The sequence below is a fragment of the Podarcis muralis genome, chromosome 10, assembly GCF_964188315.1.
Source record: "Podarcis muralis chromosome 10, rPodMur119.hap1.1, whole genome shotgun sequence".
NCBI lineage: Eukaryota > Metazoa > Chordata > Lepidosauria > Squamata > Lacertidae > Podarcis > Podarcis muralis.
The window spans coordinates 45,278,901-45,302,205 of record NC_135664.1 but is presented as its reverse complement, the minus strand read 5'-3'; the positions used below and the strand labels follow the sequence as shown (position 1 = coordinate 45,302,205).

The window sequence follows — 23,305 nt, the reverse complement described above, 5'->3', positions numbered from 1 at the left end:
AAGTCGAACGGTCTTCCAGAACGGATTATGTTCGAAAACCGAGGTTCCACTGTAGCTAGGCCTTTATCAGCTTTGGCATAAGCTGTCACCAAAACCAGTAAGGTATGCTGGTGGGAAGGGCCCTAAATTTCAGGCTTCTTCCAAAAACTTTCTGCTTTGCTTGGGGGGTAATACCTGCTCAGTGCACCAGCTCCAGAAGGCACCCATTTGGAGGTGGTTCCAAGGAAGCAATTTCAGCTTTGCCCTCTATCCCTGGAATATGACCCCCCCCCCCATGTAAGAGGTGAGTGATATGTACTGATTCTGTTCACTGGATGGGACATGGGGCAAAGGCACAAACACTTGCAATTTCCACTCCTGTTTCTGTTTTCACTGGAACACCCCAACATCCCTGCCAACCATCCACTCAGTCTTTCATTTGGTGAATATCCTTTCCATTTGGGTCATATTCTTGTTTCTTTCCAATATTTCATGTGGCTGCTGTCCCCTGCTCATATCTAAAGCCTCTTGTCCTCCCTGGGTGTGCCTCTAGGGATGGGGGGCTGTTGAATTTCCAGCAGCTCTACGTTATGGTTGGCTCTGTGAAGTGGGTGGGTGAAACTGAGGTGAACAATGCAATAATGCACATGAATGCAGCATTGTCAACATACATGAACCATCATTTGGAAGTGGGAGACAAGGCCAAAAAAGAAAAGAAAAAAGGGGGGGGGGAGCAGCTTTTTCTGAACACTGGTCAAGAAAGCTCAAAAGACCTCCCTGTAGGCTTCCCTTGGCATTCGGCAGGTGATTTAGATGCTTGCTGAAAACCTTTTCATTTCAGAAAGCCTATTATTATTTAATACTTACAATTTAGTTACGTAGATTTGTTCTTAAAAGTTCTGCTGATTTTCTACTGTACAGCACTTAAGAGCTTTCTGATAAAGCGGTCTATATTCCCCCCACCCAAACAAAATAAACAAACACCAAGCCATTTAAAAACTGAGGCAGGTAGAGATGCTTTGCCCTTTCTCTGCCAGTCATTTTCCCACTCAAAATCACTCCTCTCCAGATAGGGCCATTTCCAGGAGAAGCATGAGCTGCAAGGTAAATAAATAAAAAAAGCATTTCATTTAAACAGGGACAAAAGAGATAAGAACCTGGAGTTTTATCAGATTTCTACATATATATTTAAAAGCACAATGCCACTCAGGGTTCAATAGTCAGACACTCCCCACAGATATGGCACAAGGGAGAAATAGGGCCCTTTCATCTTTGAGCCCAACTAATAACACATGGGGGTTGGGATACACCTCCTTCCCTGCCCTCCTTCAGATTCAGTCATGTGGCTGCAATGTTAAGGACACTTCACTCATATGATTTCACTGAGCTTCGTATCTTTCCCAAACTGCCGTAAAGCCTGGGCAAGAATATTGCATTCTCCTGTGGGGTGATCTCCCCGGCTCTCATGGGATTAAGCTATCCTCAGACAGCAGTACTTCAGCTTCATCAATATTGTTACAAAGCTCAATTCTCCAAGCAGTGAGAATTCCAGGGGTAGACATGTTTAGCCAGGGCAAGGAGGTGCCAGAATTCAGAAGAGTCCAGTCAGTGCCATCAACAGACAGTCTGGTCCACTGCTGGTAGGTATGGCTATGTTTCTCTCAACTGTTCTTGGTCATAGCTGCTGTGAGACTTCAGCCATCAGCTGGTCTGTTTCATTGCCCCAAGTTCTTGAGAAAACCAGGGGTACTCTAAGCTCCACAGTGCCAGAAATGGCATTTGGTAGTGATGGATGCTTTAGTCGAGATTCCTGCATTGCAGGGTGTTGGACTAGATGACCCTGGGTGCCCCTTCCAACTCTACAGTTCTGTGATTCTGTGTGTCAATGGTCCTTTCACTTTTCCACAGTGGGACCAGGACCTTGCAGGAGTGCTTAGTATGGAAGCTCCCCAAAAGGACTCAGTGCTCTCGCAGATTCTGTAAGTCTCTGGAGATGGGCCATCTCAATAGGTTCCCCATCCCTACAAACAGGACCTTCCACAACCATTCCAAACTACACCAGGAAGTGATATGTCTATGACACTAATCTTGCCTACTGCTGTATCCCTCCCAGTCCATCCTGTGGTAAAAACCAGATCAAGTGTGACCTGTGATATGCACTGGGGCTACAGTGCATTGAGACAGCCCTATGGTGACCACAAGCTCTTGAGCCAGACTGCGCAAGACGTAGGCCCAAGACTATTGTTTTCAAAGCCACATTGAAGACAGCCTCCTCTAGCTCAGTCAGGGAGGTTGTTGGTCAGTGGAGTGGGTGGTATACTAAGATTCTGTGTTGTTTTGCTGGCTGAACCCCAAGTAAAAGCCCTGATATCCAGCTCCCAGGTAAAGTGGTTTTCTGATGAGACCAGTGGAATCTCCATGAATGGCAAGGATCCAACCTCTCAAATCTCCAGCTATACTGATATTGCACCGAGTACCAGGGTGGCCATAGCTGGTTCAAGTTTGGCCCACACAACACCTCCACCCAGGTCTCGGTAATTCATACCAGGTCAACCACATCATCCACAATCAAATCATGGATGATATATATTTTCTTGTGAAATGACCAGGCATTTAGCAACAGCACCACCAAGCAGGAAGGCACGATGGCTTAGTTACCAAAGTCCTGTCAGGTGCGGGGCAGCCTGGATGGGGCAATCACCTTTAACCACCTGTTATCCCTTCTCCTCAACCAACCTGGCTCTTGCCCCACGCCATATCTCCCCAGGAACTCCATCACTGGTCCTCTTCTGGCACGTCCCCAACCCACTAACCCACTGAACATAATGATAGGCAAACATATGTTTGGCAAAACAAAAAAAATCACAAATGTTTTTCTGGCATTAATAAGAAATATTAATAAAGATTTCAAACACTGGTCCAGGTTGAAGTTATCATGGGTAGGAAGAGTGTCCTCAGTGAAAAGGATGGTTCTACCAACATTTTTGTTTTTGTTTCAGACTATACTCACCTGTATTTCGACTGAGATTTTTTAAAAATGGCAAAGGATGATAGTAAACTTTGTATACCAGGGTAAAAAACCCAGATTACAATTAGCTGAAATCTATCAGCAGTCTCGGTGGTGGAGAGTCTTGTTTCGTCTCATTTACTCAGCTAGATGGGCAGGGTATAAAGAATAAATTGTTATTATTATTATACTAACAATATTCAAAATATAATTGGAACAATACAAAATGCAAATGATAAAACATGGCGGCAAATGGAGTTTGATAGAAATATATAGACTACTGAGTCTATCATTTTTAATACACAATAAAAATATGTTTGATTCGATAATAAATCCATTTACAAAGGTGGATCTGAAAGCATGGAAGATGTGGACACCTAAATTAGCTTCTTCAATCTCACCGTTGATACCTTTTGTACTGCATCCACTTTTTCATATGACAGGAAAAGAACATGCTATTCAGAAATGGAGAAAGATATTCATGTACTAATTGATTTATTTGAATATGGTTAACCTACATCTGCTGAACAAATAACAATAGAAATTGGAATGCAGTGTGTAAATTGTCTTTATGTTCATCAAATAGCGTGTTTTATATAAAATTCTGAAGTTTAAGCACATGCCACAAGACATTTAACATCATTTGAAAATTTGATTTTACATACAAATGAATATACAAAAAAACCCTTTATCTATACTGTATCAAATAATTAATGAGTTAACAATTGGAGGGAGGTGGATTGGAATAATTTGTGGGCTAAAAAACCACTAAATGAGTATCAACTCAGTTTTGAGCAATAAACTATACTGTATTACAGGTCAACATGTGGAATGTACCCCAAGTTTGAGACTGTTAACTATTTTTAAAGAAGGGCAACCTGACCTTTCTTATGAAGAACCAAATACTTTTCTTTTAGAAGCACCACATTTTCCAAATGGCACAGAATTGGAAAGGATTGGAAAGTCTGTGTATCTCTCATTGGAAACAGAATGTATGGTCTATTGCTGTATCAGTGCATGCATTTAATAACGCAAATTATGTAGATGATTTTGTTGAAATGTGGCATCCTTTTAACAAATACTTTATTGATAACCCTGAAGAACGGCAGCCACTGAAATCACAGATTGGACTTGGGCAAGCTGAACTAGATTGATCTGTCCTGGAATGGGGAGGGAGGCAAGTTGGGATTTTGGTTTTGTCCCTTTTTATTCTTTTTTATATATTTTATATACCTTTTATATATTTTTGTTATATATTTTTGTTGTTATATATTATTGTTATATATTATTATATAATATATATTGGGTATGTTTAGCCTGGAAAAGAGGAGATTGAGAGGAGATATGATAGCCATCTTCAAATATCTAATGGGCTATCTCATGGAAGATGGAAGTTTTCTCCTGCTCAGGAGGGTAGGACTCAAATCAATGGAGTCAAGTTACAAGAAAGGAGATTCCGACTAAACACACAGAAAAACTTTCTGACAGTAAGAGCTGCTGTTTCACTCTCGCACCTTCAGGAGGATGGTGGCATTCCTGAAATTTCTGATAGTAAGAGCTTCTTGACAGTGGAAGGGACTCCCTTGGGAGGTGGTGGACTCTCCTTCCTTGGAGGTTTTTAAGCAGAGGATGGATGGCCATCTGCCATGGATGCTTTAGCTGAGATACCTGCATTGCAGGGGGTTGGACTATATGGCCCCTGGGTCCCTTCCAACTATAAGATTCTATGATTCTATTAAAACTGTATGTATTTAAAACAAAAAAGAAAATAAAAGAGAAAGGGAGAAACTGAAAAAACCCATAAATGTGATTCTTGCTAAAGGAAGAATCAGTAAATGAGCTACTGTGATCTATTACTTTATGGATTCAGCAGACCTATATCTTTAAGGTAATCTGCACTGTGAATGACAAACTCAAAATGTAGAAGTATGTTTGTGCAGGTGCCTGCACTCATCTTGAAACAACCTTGATATAATAAGGCTGTGGGACGAGTGTAAAAGCGAAACACCCATCTTCTCTTGGTCTTGGGTGATCTTCTGCAATATGGAAGGTGAAACGCTGTAGGAGGCTGGTGAAAAAGAAGAAAAGCTCCATTCTAGCCAGTTGTTCTCCAAGACAGATACGACGACCTAAGGGGAAAGAACAAGGACAACACCAAAATGTCAATCCTGGCTCGTTCAAATCAGTTGCAAGAAGGCCCTTCCTATCTCCACCCTGCCCCTTAACCTGACAGCTTTGTGATGCTTATGCAATAGCTTGATAAAGATATGTAAAATTACAACAACAAGCCTGGCCAACTCATTTTCCTTCTGAACTATTGCTGCCTAAGGTACAAAACCAAACAGAGCCCCACACAGTCAAGTTCATAATGCCTATACTTGGTGCCTGAGGCAGAGTACCACAAGGACCTCTCCCTAAGAGTAAAAAAACAATACAAATAATAAAAGAGCAATTCCTTGCCCTTTCATGATACCCCAAACCAGTGTCCTACGATGACCTGGTCAATTGGCCTATTGGCAGGGCTGGCACTGTAAGATATTTGATATCAATCTGCTTTGGCTGCAAAAAAAGAAAAAGAAAAATGGTTTGGGCTTGGAAGAGCTCATGAGGTTTCCAGAAGATTTCCCATCCATAATGCCTGATGACAATTCTACAAAACCAACCCCAGCTCTCTGCAAAGTTTTGGTCTGTGCAGAGCCTAATCTGATTTCTGATGCTGATAAAACTGATCATCCGATCATAATAATGGAACAGGCTGACTTGAACCCATAGAGAATACCCTTTTTCTGGTGAAGGCAGGAAAGGTTGTTCCTCACAAACTCTTCTTCCCTTTCAATTTACCTGCTGAGAAAGGTATGAAAGCTTCTCGCTTGACAAACTGCCCATTGGCATCCAGAAAGTGCTCCGGCCAAAACTGATGCGGGTTCTCCCACATGGTTTCATCTTTCAGCACGGATGACAGGTTGGTCACAATTGTGGTACCCTGAGAACATCCCCCCCAGAAATAAATGTGATTTAGAATAATGGACGAACAAAGCAGATTCATTATCTCTTTTTGTTTAATATCTCTCATTGGGGGGGATGGTCGTCCTCTTCCACCGAGCGTGCAGCTTCGGGAGGGACGCACATGGAGCGGTGAGGGAGGAAGGGGACACCCGCCTAGCCAGCCAGATCAGCCGAATCAACCCTGGCGATCAATGGGGTGACAGATGTCGCAGCCAGATCGCCCTCACATCCTATCTCTCATTTCTTTTGGACAGAGCAGAACAGAAAATCTGCATCTAGATCCAATCCACCTCAATATATTTCCCAAAATGTTGGACTACCTAGGCTTGGATGCTAACAACTCAATTAGAAATTATTTAAATGTTAAATTATATTAATACATCTTTTTCATCAGCATTTTTCATCTATTTTCAACACATAAATGTGAGCTGAAACACACACACACTGAACAAACAAACAAACAAACAAACAAACAAACAAACAAACATAAAAGTGTACCAATTAATTCCCAACAGCTAACCAAATCTTAACTTTCAAAAACTGGTTGTCATAACTGAAGACTGCTGTCAGGGCTGCCTCAGGTCCCAGCTCACAAGAGACCAACGCCAAGTCCAGTTTATATACAAAGATGTTTATTGAAGTGCATTGTACGTTCCACAGCCGAGGCGCGCAGCCCCACGTCTGTTACGCTTAGACCGCTGAAGTCCCCTCTGAGTCAGTCTCTCCTCTGCACCAGTTTAAGAGGGCTGTGCTGCTCCACCTCTTCCTTTCTTTCCTTTTCCGCAGGGTCTTCCTGCCCCCTGGGGTTTCGCCCCTCCTGGATTCCCCTGACGCGGAATCCCCAGACAGCTCTTCCCCCCTCCTGCGTGCTTTGGGACCTGGCTCCTCCTCCGGACTCCCTGTTCTTCCGCGCGCCTCCACATTTGAACTTGGCGCGCGTTCGCAACCTCTAACCTTCCTCTTGACAGTTACACTACTCCCTGCACTACTCCCCTCCCCTTCCGGGAGGATGTCTTGCTCCGATCTCCCCTCCCTCTCTGCTTTGGGACCTGCTTCCCCTGTCACTCTGGAATCTCCACCCCCTTCACTGCGCTCTGGCGGAGAAGCCGGTCCCGACTCCCAGCTCCCACTCTGGGTTCCCCCGCTGGTCCCCTGCTCCTGACGAGTCCCCCCTGTGACTCCCCTTGGCCTGACCACAGGCGCCCCCTTCTGGGAATCCTCCGACTCACTTGAAAGACTCATGGAATCCCTCAAGTCATTGTCATCCTCTTCCTCGCTGCCCTGGGATTCTTCCCCCTCGCTCTCCGCCTCCTCCCTCACCTGTGCCTCTGTCCCTGAACCCCTGACACCTGCCCATTGTCATGTTTGCTTGTGAAACCTCCAGATAGTTGATGTACTGTGGCTTCCCCAGCTTGTTACTATGGTGGACAGTAAGAATACAATCAGCCATAGTATCATGAAGTGGCTGTTTGAGTTGGGGGTGGTGCCATCATTATATTTAGGCAGTAGGCAAAAACTTTCCTCTATAACCAAGTCTTTGGTCTTTAACTAACTGTGGCCTTTTACAAGTGGGTGGGATGTAATTAATGTATTTTTTTATTTCACCCTCTTGTTTTTAATGTATCTGTGTGGGGGGTTTTCTTTGGTTGTTTGTCTCTTTGGGTTGCCTTGGGTAAGATAAAGTTACTATCAAATTTAAATATATTTATAACCGTGCATTACCCCAAATAACAGTGTATTACCTCCAAAAGCATTACAGTCGTACCTTGGTTCTCAAATGGAATCCGTTCCGGAAGTCCATTCGACTTCCAAAATCGTTTGAAAACAAAATGGCGCAACTTCCGATTGGCTGCAGGAGCTTCCTGCACTCAATCAGAAGCCGCAGAAGCCGCGTTGGACGTTCACCTTCCAAAAAATGTTCAAAAACTGGAACACTCACTTCCATGTTTGCGGCATTCGGGAGCCAAAATGTTTGAGTCACAATGTGTTAGAGAACCAAGGCATGACTGTACTGTGGTGTGGTATAGTGGTTAAGAGCGGTAGTCTCGTAATCTGGGGAACCGCGTTCGCGTCTCCGCTCCTCCACATGCAGCTGCTGGGTGACCTTGGGCCAGTCACACTTCTCTGAAGTCTCTCAGCCCCACTCACCTCACAGAGTGTTTGTTGTGGGGGAGGAAGGGAAAAGAGAATGTTAGCCACTTTGAGACTCCTTCGGGTAGTGATAAAGCGGGATATCAAATCCAAACTCTTCTTCTGTCATATTAAGCAACCTGATCAAAAAGCTCTTATATGATCATGGACATTCTCCTAAATATTTTCCTATTCTATTCTAAATATTTCCCAACTATTCTACTACTTTCAAGCAGATGCATGGAATGTTATAAATTGGCTGACGCTTACAAATCTGATTTCCAAGGTAAAATTGTACTAGGGTCATACTTTTGTCAGGTCAGAGGATATTCATAGAATCACAGAATTGTAGAGTTAGAAGGGACTGCAAGGGCCATCTAGTCCAAGGCAGGAATCTCAACTAAAGCATCCATGACTGATGGCCATCCAACATCTGCTTTAAAATCTCCAATGGAGAAGAGTCCACATTAAGCTTCAAAGGCCTGACATTGGGTATATTCAATACTAATTGCAAAAAAGCTTTGTTTTTGTTTTTTGTGATTATCTATTTACATAACTCTTTGCTCTCTTTCACTGTATCTTCTCTCTAACCCATCATACCTTTGGGATGAAGAAGCCTTCCACCTCTGTATCACGGTATGCTCTATGGAGTATGCCAGCAGGAACAATATCCCCAAAACGTTGAGTTTCATGGATCACAGCACGAGTGTAAGGCATATTTGCCTGGTCCTCTAATGTGACAGATCTGTTCCTACCAATCACTGCATCAATTTCTTCTTGGACTTTACCTGGAAAATAAGAGAAGGATGTAACTTACAATGTGCTGCAACTGACAACGGAGAAACAGGGAGATCTAAACGTTCTTTACACCAAGAAGAATGCATGAGTTGTCTCACTGCAGATCTTTCAACACTGTTTTTCCAGGGATGGAGGGAACATCTAAATCAGCTCCAACACAGTTCTAGAATTGGACTTTGTACTGTACAGTGTGTGTTCTTTTATTTATATATCAATGCATGTTTATGTATGTGTGTTTATTTGGAAATATATTTTATTTGTGAACATTTATTATCCAACCGTTGCCAATTAGAACAAAAGAATTGCAATAATAATGGAGATATAACATTACAAAAATCAATAATTTTACGATGACCCCCACACAAAATTAATAACGCAGGTATTAGCCTATGCCGTTCTGTGTGTCATGTGAAATTTATGTTCACTTTAAATTGTAGAGTTCAGTGAAAGCTGGAGAGCTTTGACAGAAGATAGCTTTTGCCCCACACTTTGAAGGCACAGGTCTGCAATTTAAAGCACAGTTTCTGAGTGCTTTGACCCATCCCCCTGTCCCTCCCACTGCTCTCCCTGCGAAAACTCACTTTTTAAATGCTGAATCAAAACACATGAAAAATTTAGTTTTCTGGTGATTTCTGTTTGCAATGATACAATGGGGAAAGTGCTGAGGCAAGAAAAGCATGTGGACACAAGGCACAAACCTGTGCCTAGAAACACAGCACAAAAGGAAGTCTGGTTGAGCTTTATAATGCTGCAATATATTCAGTCTCATCAATACTAATCTGATTCCCTCTCTGCTGTTTGAATAGATTCTACTTCCTCCTTTGACGCTTTTCTTTTTTTCTACTTGTTTATATTGCTATTGTGCTTACTGTACCTTTTATATTGTTATTGTACTTATCTGTAGTTATTTTATGCTTTTGAATTGCCTTGCAGACCGTTTTATAGTCCAAAGATGGGATATATTCTCCCCCAGCCCCGGAAAACTTTTGCGAAAAGGAAGGATTTACAGTACCTTCTAAAAGCTCACCTTGTCATGCTCTGGTAGGCTTCCTAAGGGAGAGGATTCTATAGAAATAAGGTGATTATAGAGAAAACTCTACTCTGTGCCGTGATCCATCTGACTCAGCAGGTAGAAGCAGGGCTTCCTCCCAAGACCTTCATGCACAAAGAGGTGGTCCCTAAAACAATACTCAGCAGTGGCTCTTACTCTGGATGTCAGGATGGAGGATCATGTAGAGCAGGCCCCAGCGCAAGGTAGTGGTGGTGGTCTCCGTGCCAGCAGAAAACAGGTCACCAATCATCAGAGGGAGGTTTTGGTAATTGAAACTACTGTTTTCGCCCTTTCTCTGAGGAGACAGTATGCAGGTAGAATGTCAGAGACGCTTGCCAGGAATTTCCTGAGGCCTGAAGTACACATTAAACCTTCCATAGAGTTGCTGCCAAAAGCACTACTACTAGTTCTCTCCCTCTCCTCTGACACATGTAGGAACACTGCTCATAATGTGGCAGCTTCATTTTATACATTTCTCACTCCTACCTAGCCAAATGGTGTGGAGTGTGTAGCAGCAGGTAGGGACTTACAGCACAAAGATTACAGGGGAGAAGGAGAAGGCGCCGCACGGGGAGGAGCTGTTTTAAGGAACAGTTGGAGAATTCCACGCAATAGTGCTGCGATATACATGAGTGAGTTTCCCAATGCGACACAGCCATTGCTGATCATGCCAGCAGAGCATCCATGCTACAGTTCTTTCCACAAATGTAACATGGCAATATCCAGCTTAATCCTATGGCTTGGCATATTCTAATACAAGACAAACTAACAGGTTGCATTTCATCTCCAATATGTCTAAGTCAAACTCTGGAATATCTAGATCACCTACTGAGAGGGAAACCTGGAAAGATGGAAGCCTTGTAGCTGAGCAGTTCCCAAGGCTGAGAGATATGTCAATTGGCATATCTATATGTCAATTGCATGGGGTTTCATTTATATGTCAATTGCATGGGGTTTCATTCAGGAGGTAAACAGCCTGGAGAGGTTCCTGGATCCACTGTTGTTGCTGGAGTCACACATGGCCTCAGTAGCTTGGAGCAACCTTTACCAGCTTCAGGTGCTATGTCAGCTGTAACTATTCCTGGGCAGAGATAGCTTGGCCATGGGGGCCAGGTACTGGTAGCTTCTAGACTGGATTACTGCAGTGCGCTTTATGAAAGGCAGCACATAAGGGGGATCCCAAAACTTCATCTGCCGCCAGGGATTCTTTAGCTGTGATTCCTGCATCGCAGGGGATTGGACCAGATGATCTTTGGGGCCCCTTCAAATTCAACAGCTCTATTCAACAGCAGTCACAAAATTAAAAGACGCCTGCTCCTTGGGAGAAAGGCGATGGCAAACCTAGACAGCATCTTAAAAAGCAGAGACATCACCTTGCCAACAAAGGTCCGTATAGTTAAAGCCATGGTTTTCCCAGTAGTGATGTATGGAAGTGAGAGCTGGACCATCAAGAAGGCTGATCGCCGAAGAATTGATGCTTTTGAATTATGGTGCTGGAGGAGACTCTTGAGAGTACCATGGACTGCAAGAAGATCAAACGTATCCATTCTTAAAGAAATCAGCCCTGAGTGCTCACTGGAAGGACAGATCGTGAAGCTGAGGCTCCAATACTTTGGCCACCTCATGAGAAGACTCCCTGGAAAAGACTCTGATGTTGGGAAAGATGGAGGGCACAAGGAGAAGGGGACGACAGAGGACGAGACGTTTGGACAGTGTTCTCAAAGTTACAAGCATGAGTTTGACCAAACTGCGGGAGGCAGTGGAGGACAGGAGTGCCTGGCGTGCTCTGGTCCATGGGGTCACGAAGAGTCGGACACGACTAAACGACTAAACAACAAATTATTATTATTTCCTTTAGAAAATAAAAATATTTATTTTTTTAAAAAACCACCCAATTCTATGAATGCTGCAGCTAGATTGCTAAGTGGTGCAATCTACCGTAAGCATATAAACATGCTTGTTAAAACAATGGTACTATCTGCCTTGGCTGCCTACCTGCTACTGGGTCACGTTGAAGGTTCTGTTATTGGTAAATAAAGCCATAAACACATTGATACCTGATTACTTGAGAGATTGCCTTTGACCTTATCGACCTGCTCAGTCACTGAGGTCATCTGAAGAGGCCTTCCTGGTGGTGGCACATGCTTCTGAGGTCCACTCCACCATCGCTAGGAGCAGGGCATCTAGCATGGTGGCACTCACTTCCTCCTTATGTTAGATGGCTACCAATGAATTGCAAATTTTGCATAAATTGTTTACAAGTCTTCCCAGAATGGCAATCTCAGCCATGAACGGGTTTTTTTTGTCAAAGCAGTTTTTGAAATGGTATTATGTTTTGTTTTATTGGGTTATATATTCTGTACACCTCTTTGATTTCCCCCCCTAAAAATGTAGTAAATGAAATGCACCTCACCTTCTCAACTTCTTCCAAAAATGCCTCAGTGATGTCTCGCTTGGAGGAGGGATCCCAAGTTTCTTTGTGTTCATTCACAAGCTCACCTAAATAGTCCATTAATTTCTTTTGATGACAAAAGGCTTTCTGTATCAATCCAGGGATGTGTGTCAAAAAGGGCAGTGAATTAAGAACCTGATGCCAAAATAAAATAATAATAATAATAATAATAATAGTAAATACTAATCAGACCCAGGATCTAACAGTCACATAAGCATGAGGACCCTGCCCCCAAAACAACTTATCTTACCTGTGGCAGAAGTCCAGCTTCTTCCTTCATGGACAGTTCAAGGTAATGAAGTAAACTCTGGAATTTCTTATCCTCGTAGTCAAAACGATTGCCAAAAGTGAGGAAGCAGATCACATTGCTAATTGCATTGTTTATGAGATAGTGAGGATTAAATGATTGACCTGAAAAGGACAGAATAGCCCAAAAATGATATTAGGACACATCCAACTGGTATAGCTCAGTTGGTAGAGCATGAGAATCTCAATCTTAGGGTTGCTGGTTCGAGCCCCATGTGGGGCAAAATATTCGTACCTGTCAGGGGTTCAGGAGCAGAGGGACAGGAAAGGGAGGAATTAGAGACCGAGGGAGAGGAATCCGAGGGAGAGGTCAGCGATGATAGCCGTCCGAGGTCTCTAAGTCTCTCCAGCGAATCAGAGGATTCACAGAAAGGGGCTCCCGTGGTCAGAGCTAGGGGGTTGCCAGAGGGAACACCCCGGGAAGGAGGGGCCAGAGGGGACTCAGAAAGCAGCAGTTGGAAATCGGGACCAGCTTCCCCACCGGAGAGCAGTAAAGGGGAGGAGTCCCAGGCATCGGCAGCAGGCAGCTTTCCGTCAGCGGAAGGAGAGGAGTCAGGGTTAGCCACGCCTGCATCAGAGAGCGAGGAAACGGTCAAAAGGAAGGTCAGAGGCAGCGCGCGCGCGCCAAGTTCAAATGTACAAGAGGGTGGCGCAATGAGCAGCCCGGAGAGGGAGCCGGGTCCCAAAGCCCGCCGAAGAGAGGGGGAGGAGTCCGAGGGGTCCGCCTCCGAGGCGTCCAGGAAGGAAGGCACCCCGGGGGGTAGTAGGACCCAGAGGCGGAAGGAGAAACGAAGAAGGTGGAGTAAGGCTAGAGTCTTAAACTGGTGTACAGGGGGCGGAGACTCAGACGAGGCTTCGCTGGTCTAGGGTCTAGACGTAGAGACGCACGCTAGGGCTTGAAAATGGAAACTAAACTTCAATAAAGACTTTTGTACAGTTCTACTGGCTAGCGTTGGTCTTCTGTGAGCTGGGACCTGGAGGCAGTCTCTGACAGTAAGCCTCGTCTCTCATTTCATCGGTTTTCGTCGCCTCAAGCATCGCTACGGGAGCGAGGCAGGGAGGGAAGAAGACTGGTGCCTTGCGAGCTCACAAAAGTCAGGCGAGATGACTACAGAACAGAAAATAGCTTCCCTGCAAGAAGCGGTGACACAACTCAGCTCTGAAATAATCGCATCCAGGAAGAGAGAGGAAGAAGCGGCGGCTGCCTGCAAAGATCTTCAAGTCAGGTTGGAAGGGCTTGCGAAGCAGGGGCTACCGGGACCCAGATCCGAGGGGATTGGGTTGGGGAAGAGAGGAGGCAGCATTGTATCTCATTTTGATGGGAATTTACAGCAGTACCCCAATTTCCGAGCAGACGTGCTGTTTGCGCTGCAGCTGCTGGATAAAGACTTTAGAGATGAGCAAGAGAAAGTGGGGTTTATCTTGTCCCATTTGCATGGGGACGCGAAAGCATGGCTGCGCAATCTGTGGAGGGATAAGGATCCAGCGCTCCAAAGCGCAGATGCATTCATTAAAGCAATGGATTCCTGTTTCTTATCACATATAGACATTGACATTGCCCGGAAGGACATACATGGGCTGCGACAGGGGAAAGCAAGTGTAAGGCAGTATCATTCCCGGTTTTTTGCATTGGTCAACGTGCTGAATTGGGATAAGGATTCTCCACCAGTTAGAGACCTTTTTTTGGAGGGATTGAGCCCACAGATCAAGGATGAGATGGCACGGGGGGAGAGACCCACAACCACTCAGCAAGTGGTTGAAAGAGCGCTAACGATTGGGGTGAGGCAGGAAGGACGCCCATGGAGCAAAGAAGAAGGGCGTTGGGGACGCACACCAGCGAGAGTGCCCCCCCTCTTGCCCAGGGATGCAGCGCGTGCGCAGTCCACGCCTCCACAGGGAGGGGGCGAAGAGCCGATGGAAATTGGCGGTGCTAGGGCTCACTCAGCTACCAGAGCCTTAACACCGGGAGCAGTCAAACCGAAGCTGCCTAGAGGGAACAGGAAGTGCTATATATGTGATAGTGGACAGCACATGGCGAAAGAGTGTCCCCAGAGGCTCCACAAGCACACTGCAGCTTCAGTGACAGTACTGGAAGCAACTCAGCAGAGAGAACCACAGCAGGGAAACGAGGGAGTCTGGCTGGAAACGGAGGCACTGGGGCCCAGCCAGACGAGTCAGTGAAGAAGTCCCCAGAGATTTTGCAGCCCACAGACCCCCTCCCGCCCAAACCAGTGGTGCAGCTCACAGCATCGCTCCAGCTGCCCAATGGACTCACCTTAGAAGTGCCTATTACAATTGACTCTGGCAGTAATGCAGACTTTATAGGACTGGAGTTCATTCAACAACACAACATAGCGCTACTGCCAGCCACGCTGCCCCTGAAGGTTGTCACGGTGGATGGCAGGGAACTGCTAGGGGGGCAGGTGGTACAGCAGACGCCGCCGATGGTGATGCAAATTGGGAATCACCGGGAAGTCATCAGCTTCAACGTCACCCAACTGTCGGACACGCCTGTAGTATTAGGCATGAGTTGGCTGCACAGGCACAGCCCAGCATTGGCTTGGTACCAGCGCCAACTGACTTTTGGCTCCTCCTACTGTGCGGAACACTGCATTATACCTAGCCCAGAAGGGGAAGAGGAAGACCCGCAGTTACAGTTGGGCACGCTGCAAGCAGTACCCCTCAAGTATGCAGAGTTTTTGGAGGTATTCTGCGAGAAGGAGGCGGACAAGCTACCTCCTCACAGACCCTATGACTGCAAGATTGACCTCCTGCCGGGGGCGACGCTGCCAACTGGGAAACTGTATTCCATGTCTGAGGATGAACTGCAGGAACTCAGGGAGTTCATAGATCACAATTTGAAGCGCGGGTTCATCCGGGAGTCAAAAGCTGTGGGAGGCAGTCCAGTATTCTTTGTGAAGAAGCGGGACACGCCCCAAAAGAGGCTGGTGGTGGACTATCGAATTTTAAACTCGAAAACCAAGCCCTCAGCCTTCCCCATGCCCAAGATAGACGACCTGCTCGCGACGGTGAGGAAAGGACGCGTTTTCACCAAGTTGGATCTACGTGGGGCGTACAACCTGATTCGCATGCGCGAAGGCGACGAGTGGAAGACGGCCATGTTCACGCCACTGGGCACCTACGAATACAGAGTTATGCCCTTCGGATTACAAAATGGCTCTCACTGTTTTCAAGCCTTTATGCATCATGTGCTGGCGGGACTCCTTTACAAGAAGTGCGTATGCTTCCTGGACGACATCCTGATTTTTTCAGAATCGCGAGAGGCGCACGAGAGGGATGTCAGGGAAGTTCTGCAGAGACTGAAGGAGCACAGGCTGTACGCCAAGCTGGAGAAGTGCCAGTTCGACATGACGGAGGTGGATTTCCTGGGCTACAAGTTGTCGGACAAGGGGCTCGCCATGGACAGCGCCAAGGTTCGCGCAGTTTTAGACTGGAAAAGCCCACGCAATCGGAAGGAAGTCCAGCGGTTTGTCGGCTTTGCCAACTTTTACCGCAAGTTCATCAAGGGATTTGCCATGCAGACAGCGGCCATCACCGACACGCTCAGCTCCAAGAAGAAGAAATTCATCTGGACGGAGCAAGCGGAGCAGTCCTTTCAGAAACTCAAGCGTCTCTTCGCGTCCGAAGAGCAGCTGCTGCATGTGAATCCCAGCAGACCCATGAGGGTGGAGACAGGCGCCGCAGACAGAGCCGTGGGAGCCGTCCTGTTGCAACAAGACCAGCAGGGGGACTGGAGGCCGTGCGCCTTCTACTCGAGGAAGCTCAGCAAGTCGGAGCAGAATTATACCATCTGGGACAGGGAGTTGCTAGCCATCCATGCAGCGTTCAAGGCATGGCGGCACTTCCTTATCGGAGCCAGACACACAGTGCAGGTCCACACGGACCACAAGAATCTGGAGTACTGGCGCACGGCTAGGTTCCTCAACCAGAGACACATTAGATGGGCAGAGTTCTTCGCGGACTTCGACTTCAAGATAGAGTACATTCCAGGCGACGACAACGTGATGGCGGATGCATTGTCCAGAAAGCCGCAATACCTTGAGGAGGCGGCACCGTCGGCGGCCAAGCACATTTTCACACCGGAAGCGTGGGCATGCGCGTCGGCAACCGTGGACCTGGACGCCGTACGTCGCGCACTGCGGGAAGACCCCTTCGCACAGGCCAAGATGGAGGAGGTGCACAGGGGCACAGCGAAGGCCGACGAGTTCCAGATACGCGATGGGTTGCTCCTCCACAAGGGAGCACTCTACGTGCCGGGAGACGACCTCCGCGCAAGGCTACTGCAGCAGCTACACGACGCTCCCACCGCCGGGCACTTTGGCAAAGAAAAGACTGTCGAACTAGTAGCCAGAGACTTTTGGTGGCCCAAGATGCGGGGGGAAGTAGCGGATTACGTCTCGAGATGTGACACCTGCCAAAGGGCCAAGTCAGTTCACAAACCGCCGGCGGGACTGCTGGAACCGCTGCAGACACCGTCTGAACCGTGGGAGAGGGTGGCCCTGGACTTCGTCACGGATCTGCCCAGTTCGAGGGGAAAGACAGCAGTGCTAGTGGTGGTGGACATGTTTACCAAAATGGCACACTTCATTCCGTGTGCGAAGGTAGCCACGGCAGAGCAGACCGCCAAACTGTTCATAGACCACGTGTTCAAAGTCCACGGTCTGCCACGGTCTATTCTCTCTGACCGGGGGCGACAGTTCATCTCGAACTTCTGGCAGAAGCTGATGGGCATCCTGAACGTCAAAGTCAATTTAGCGTCGGCGAGACACCCACAGACCAACGGACAAGCGGAGAGGGTCAACGCCATCATGCAGCAGTACCTGAGATGCTACGCCAATCAGCAGCCCACGACATGGGTGGACTACCTGCCACTCGCCGAGTTCGCTTACAACAATACGAAGCACGTGTCGACGGGGGTGACGCCGTTCTTCGCCAACAACGGGAGGCATCCCAGAACCTTCCCGGGTTTAGAGAGAGTGGGGGAGGGGGAGCCACTGGCAGCGGAAGCCTTAGCGTCGGAGTTGCAGGAAGTTCACGAACAGCTTAGGAGGCAGTTAGAACTAGCAAAGCAAGCATACAAAGTGCAGGCCGACAGACACAGAAGAGTTGGGGAAGACATACAGGTGGGAGACTGGGTCTGGTTAGCAGCGCAAGCAGTGCCGACCAGATCGTTAGCGAAGAAGAAGCTAGGACATAAGCAGCTAGGACCTTACCAAGTCCAGGCACAGGTCAATCCAGTGGCTTTCCGGTTGGCTCTTCCGGAGGGTTCCAGAATGCATCCGGTGTTCCATAGATCGGTGCTCACGCCCTACAAAGCACCTCATAGATTTCAGGAGCCAGACACAGCACCAGACCCGCTCAGAGAAGGGCCCAGAAAGGGGGGGTCGCCAAGAAGGGGACACATCAACGAGGTCACAGAGATTTTAGACTCGAGATGGGGGGAAGAGGGAGTAGAATATCTCCTAGCCAGAGAGGGTACCCCGGCCAGTGCCAACAGCTGGGTACCGGACTATGCCTTGGAGGAGCCTCTGCTCAAAGAGGAGTTTCATGCCCTCTTCCCACACAGGCCCATGCCAGCCGAGTATTTCGACGACTGGCTCTTCACACCCACACTTTCAGCCAGCACTTTCCAGGGGTTCGCCTCGGACGAGGAACAGGCCCCAGTCACAAGCTCCCCGGAGGGTTCGCCACCGGGGTCTGCCTCAGACCGCTCTTATTGGTGGGACGATCGACCAGAGGAGCAGTGGCGCAGTAAGTGGCTGAGGGGTCCTTGGCAGGCATCACCCGCAGAGGGGAATGGGGGCGAGACGGACATGGACGTGTTGGGGGAAGACGTGGGGTTCGAGCAAGGAGGCAGAGAGATGGAAGCAGAGGAGAGTGACGTCGACGAGTACATGGGGGACGAACTGTATCCTGCACGCACCCCCGCTACGACGGAGCACCCAGTACCCACACCGGAAGGAGGGGAGGGGGGAAGGGGGGCTTCGAGGGGGGGATGGATGTCAGGGGTTCAGGAGCAGAGGGACAGGAAAGGGAGGAATTAGAGACCGAGGGAGAGGAATCCGAGGGAGAGGTCAGCGATGATAGCCGTCCGAGGTCTCTAAGTCTCTCCAGCGAATCAGAGGATTCACAGAAAGGGGCTCCCGTGGTCAGAGCTAGGGGGTTGCCAGAGGGAACACCCCGGGAAGGAGGGGCCAGAGGGGACTCAGAAAGCAGCAGTTGGAAATTGGGACCAGCTTCCCCACCGGAGAGCAGTAAAGGGGAGGAGTCCCAGGCATCGGCAGCAGGCAGCTTTCCGTCAGCGGAAGGAGAGGAGTCAGGGTTAGCCACGCCTGCATCAGAGAGCGAGGAAACGGTCAAAAGGAAGGTCAGAGGCAGCGCGCGCGCGCCAAGTTCAAATGTACAAGAGGGTGGCGCAATGAGCAGCCCGGAGAGGGAGCCGGGTCCCAAAGCCCGCCGAAGAGAGGGGGAGGAGTCCGAGGGGTCCGCCTCCGAGGCGTCCAGGAAGGAAGGCACCCCGGGGGGTAGTAGGACCCAGAGGCGGAAGGAGAAACGAAGAAGGTGGAGTAAGGCTAGAGTCTTAAACTGGTGTACAGGGGGCGGAGACTCAGACGAGGCTTCGCTGGTCTAGGGTCTAGACGTAGAGACGCACGCTAGGGCTTGAAAATGGAAACTAAACTTCAATAAAGACTTTTGTACAGTTCTACTGGCTAGCGTTGGTCTTCTGTGAGCTGGGACCTGGAGGCAGTCTCTGACAGTACCTTGCAGTGGGTTGGACTAGATGACCCTTACGGTCCCTTCCAATGACAAATTCAATAATTCTATCCTCCACAACCCATACTCATCAATTCTTTTAGCATGTATTGAACAATCCCTCCTAAATCCACAGAAATTCCTAAGAGAGAAGTCATCCAAAAGCCTATCTAGCATACACTCTTAATATTTTTCTCTCAGATGGGCGTAACCGGGGGGGACAATACAAACCAATACAAATCTGAGGTTCTGCCCCCTCCTAACAAAAATCATGGCTACGCCCATGCTCAGACTCCTCACAGTTTGATCAGTTTCATAAATAAGCACCCTATTGCCCCAAATATAAGCCACACTTTTAAAATTGAAGGGGGGAAACACCCAAATATAAGCCCCTTCCTCGCTGCTCCTGGCTGCATACTGGGGGGGGGGGAGCTGCGATGAGTTGCCGGCGGCCTTTCCCCTTCTTTGCTCTCTCCCTTCCTGGCCTTGAGGGAGAGGACGGGGGGGGGGGGGGACTTCCAGGTTAGTGCCATCGTCTAATGGCGGATTCCCTCCGAGCTCCGGAGGGAATTGGCTTTGTAGGAGACGGGTCCTGCCGCGGCGGCAACGCGGGGACCCTCAGAAACCACAGGCGCGGAAGCCTGTGGACCTGGTGACTCGGCGGGCACCATTTGCGCCCCCCGACCCGCGAAGGAGCCTTTTTAAAGGCTTCGGAACGGGAGACGGGGAGCGGCGCGGTGCTGAGAGTCGACTGCTTCTCCTACGGAGCGAAGCCGCATGCCATGGACGGAGAGCGCTGACTTCTTTCTTTGAACAATTGGACTCTAAAAGTAACAGCCCGTGAGTAGTACGGAAATTGGATTTATAAAAGGGGGGGAAATTCTTTTTTTGAATTAGGCACGATCGGGGAAGGCGCAAAAGGGAAGTCCGTCTCCCCGTCCTGTAGATAATTTAAAGCAAGGACTAGATAACTAAGGTCGAGAGAACATCTTCTTCTTTATTGGATAAAAGTTATTAATTTCAAGATCTGGCAGTATAAGTAATTGTGCTGGAGGATAAGAGTTGATTTTGAGAGCTGAAGTACAACCCCCCGGGACCCGGGAGTGATCCGTGAGAGAGCTTGTTGAGGAGACATAGAAGATTTTGACAGCTGTCAAACTAGCTGTCAAAGCTGAAAAGAAAAGAGAACTTTGTTTCTGTTGTCTTTGCTGGTTATATTTGTTACAACTTGGTTTTAAATTGTTGGGAACAAAGAACTGAAACAAGTTAACTTGACTTTTGGATTGGTACTGGAAGGAATACTAAATAACCAGAATCCCTCTAGAGGGGGTTCAGGGACACTACAAGAATGGCTGTAGGTGGAAAAATACAGGCTGAATTGGACAGAGGTTTTTTTCTCTTGGGAAAGCTACAAGGGCAAAGTGATGTTTTGGCTACAAGTGTTACAACTCTGAATTCAACAGTAAACAAACTCATTGAATGTGATAAGGATTTGATTCAAGAGGCCCATGCAGCTGAACAAGAAAAGAAACCTGAGTTCTTTGAGAGAGTGGAGAAAGAGATACATGCTGCTCTGGAGGGAAAGGAAGGAGGAGCCGTAATGTTGCAGATGATAGAGGAGAGCCAGAGGCCTGCTAAGATGGATACAAAGGAAAACAAGATTTGGATGATGAAAATATGGTTTGAAGTGGAGAATGAAGAATGGAGAGATCTTCTTATGGGGAGATCCGAAGACCTATGGATTACAAAGCTGATAAAGGTGGAAGTTGGAGCTTTTGGGACATTTGGGACATTTGGATTTAAAAGGAGTAAGAAACAAGATTTGGGCTCCACTTTTGAATATGGAGGTCTGGCTGGAAGAAACATGGACCCTATTGGGATAGGGCATCTCCGAGATTTGGTGTTCCATACAAAGGACTATCAAAAAAACTGGCAGAGAGGAATTGAGAGAGAATTAAGAGCCTCGGACGTGAGGTCTCCAGGCTGATAGTTCATAGACTGATGGACATTCGTTGGGGATCGAGACCGGGAAAGGGGTGGGGGGTGGGATTTTGGGAATCCAAAGGGTGTATATTGACATTTTGTTCCTTTTTTATTCTGTTTTGTTATTAGTACAAAAACTGGGAAGTTCTTGGAAGGGAACCTGGGTCGACTTTAGAAAAGGGCTTTAAGAAATGAGCATTGATGTATAAATTGAGGTTTATAAGTTAAAATTGGTTAATTAAAATGAATTAAATATAATAAGGCAAAATTTGGGACAAGAACTTGCTGAACTAACAATTAGAATTGGAATACAAGAAGGGGAGGTGTGGGGAAGTCAGGGAAAGATGTTATTGAAAATAAGGAATGTAAATTCTATGTGTTTTTAGTTTTTTTTCTTGTTTTTTTGAAAATTTTAATAAATATCTTTTAAAAAAAAAAAAGAGGGAGAGGACGGGGGACTACACACGGGGTGGGTGCCGCTTTGCCCTGCTCCTGGCACTGTTTGGCCCACACTCCTGGCTGCATACCGTAAGGTTGTGGATATAAGCAGCACTTTAAATTTTCACGGTTGGAATGGGGGGGGGGAGTGCAGCTTATATTCGGGCTGATACGGTAAGTTTAAAAATGCAAGTTCTGAGGAGGCTGAGCTGATGACTGAACAAAGGTCCCGAGTGTCTCTAAAAAGCAGCTGGGGCATTGTGAAAGTAGAAAAAAATCACTTAATACAGCCTAAATTATTGCTGGCCACCAACTACTTGAACTGCCATTTATTATCAGCCATTCTGCTAGGCTGTCACTCAGGGGGTGAGACAGAAGGGCTGCTCCATTGGTTGGCTGAGAAACCTGCTACCATTTGTTTCCCCTGCTTCTTGATCAAATGGTTTAACTTTAAGAATTGGTTTCTGAGTTTGCATGTTTTTTTCTTTCCTCAAGATCCCCTTTTCCACTTGGGCTCTGTCTATTAGATTATAAGCCTGCAGCCAGTTGCTGTCTTGTTTTCTTATCTTTTAACATTCTAATTTTCTAAACTTTTGTAATGCCTAGAAAATGTTAGCTGCTTTTTAAATGATAAATAATAAAAATAGGTCAGTGGTTGTTGCTTTTGGCGTGGTAAAGCAGATGCAGAAATGTCAACTGAACTTAAGATTTGAAGAATGAGAAACTGAGAGAAACTGATATTGACAGATTCACCCACCCTCAGTCTTAATCAGCCTGATTCTTAATCTGAACTCTTGCCGTGGGTGCCTACTATATCCCTATGGCGGTAGATAATTAATTTCTTTATGAAAAGTCAACCAATTGCACAAATTTTCTTTCTGGAAAGAAAATCTTATAGAAGTAAGAGAAACACACATCACTATCCTACACTCAGATGTACAGTATTATCCTTTCTTAAAGTATATTACTTGGGTCATCAGAAGAAGCAAGACTTTGTCAGTATGCCAGAACTGGAGGAAGGACTGAGCCTGATCCCAGGAAGATGCAAATGCTCCGAAGACTCAATTAAAGTAGTGAGGGAGGAAATATTCACGGTATAGGAAATGCCCCACCCATTTTTATGATAGAGATGACCATCTGCCTACATCTTCCACTTGCTTTTTAAAGGTATCGCCCTTCGCCCTTCCCAGTTTTCCTGGTTTTAACACACCTTCCTTAGAACTAAACACTGAGCACAAATGTTCAGCTTCCTCAACCACCAGCTGCTCCAGAGATTTCTTTCCCATTCCAAAGTCTCTCAGTATGGAGAGGGTAAATCTCCTCTGATCCTTCCAGGCTTGACTGTACTGTGCCATCACCAGTCCTGAAAAAAGTGAAGAGA

General features: G+C 47.0%; 1 protein-coding gene across 4 annotated transcripts in view; it reads right to left on the bottom strand.

Moving 5' to 3' along the window:
• Nucleotides 1–3,464: 3,464 nt before the first annotated feature.
• Nucleotides 3,465–23,305, bottom strand: part of TCF20 (transcription factor 20) — a 202,939-nt gene continuing 183,098 nt past the window's right edge. For all 4 annotated transcript variants that reach the window (XM_028747837.2, XM_028747844.2, XM_028747848.2 and 1 more), the window contains 7 exons: nucleotides 23,135–23,287; nucleotides 12,674–12,834; nucleotides 12,385–12,558; nucleotides 10,128–10,266; nucleotides 8,723–8,910; nucleotides 5,828–5,969; nucleotides 3,465–5,115 (listed from right to left, as the gene is read on the bottom strand). In XM_028747837.2, coding sequence (XP_028603670.2) covers nucleotides 4,937–5,115; nucleotides 5,828–5,969; nucleotides 8,723–8,910; nucleotides 10,128–10,266; nucleotides 12,385–12,558; nucleotides 12,674–12,834; nucleotides 23,135–23,287 — 1,136 coding nt within the window. In that variant the 3' untranslated portion in view covers nucleotides 3,465–4,936. The remainder of the gene's footprint in view (nucleotides 5,116–5,827; nucleotides 5,970–8,722; nucleotides 8,911–10,127; nucleotides 10,267–12,384; nucleotides 12,559–12,673; nucleotides 12,835–23,134; nucleotides 23,288–23,305) is intronic.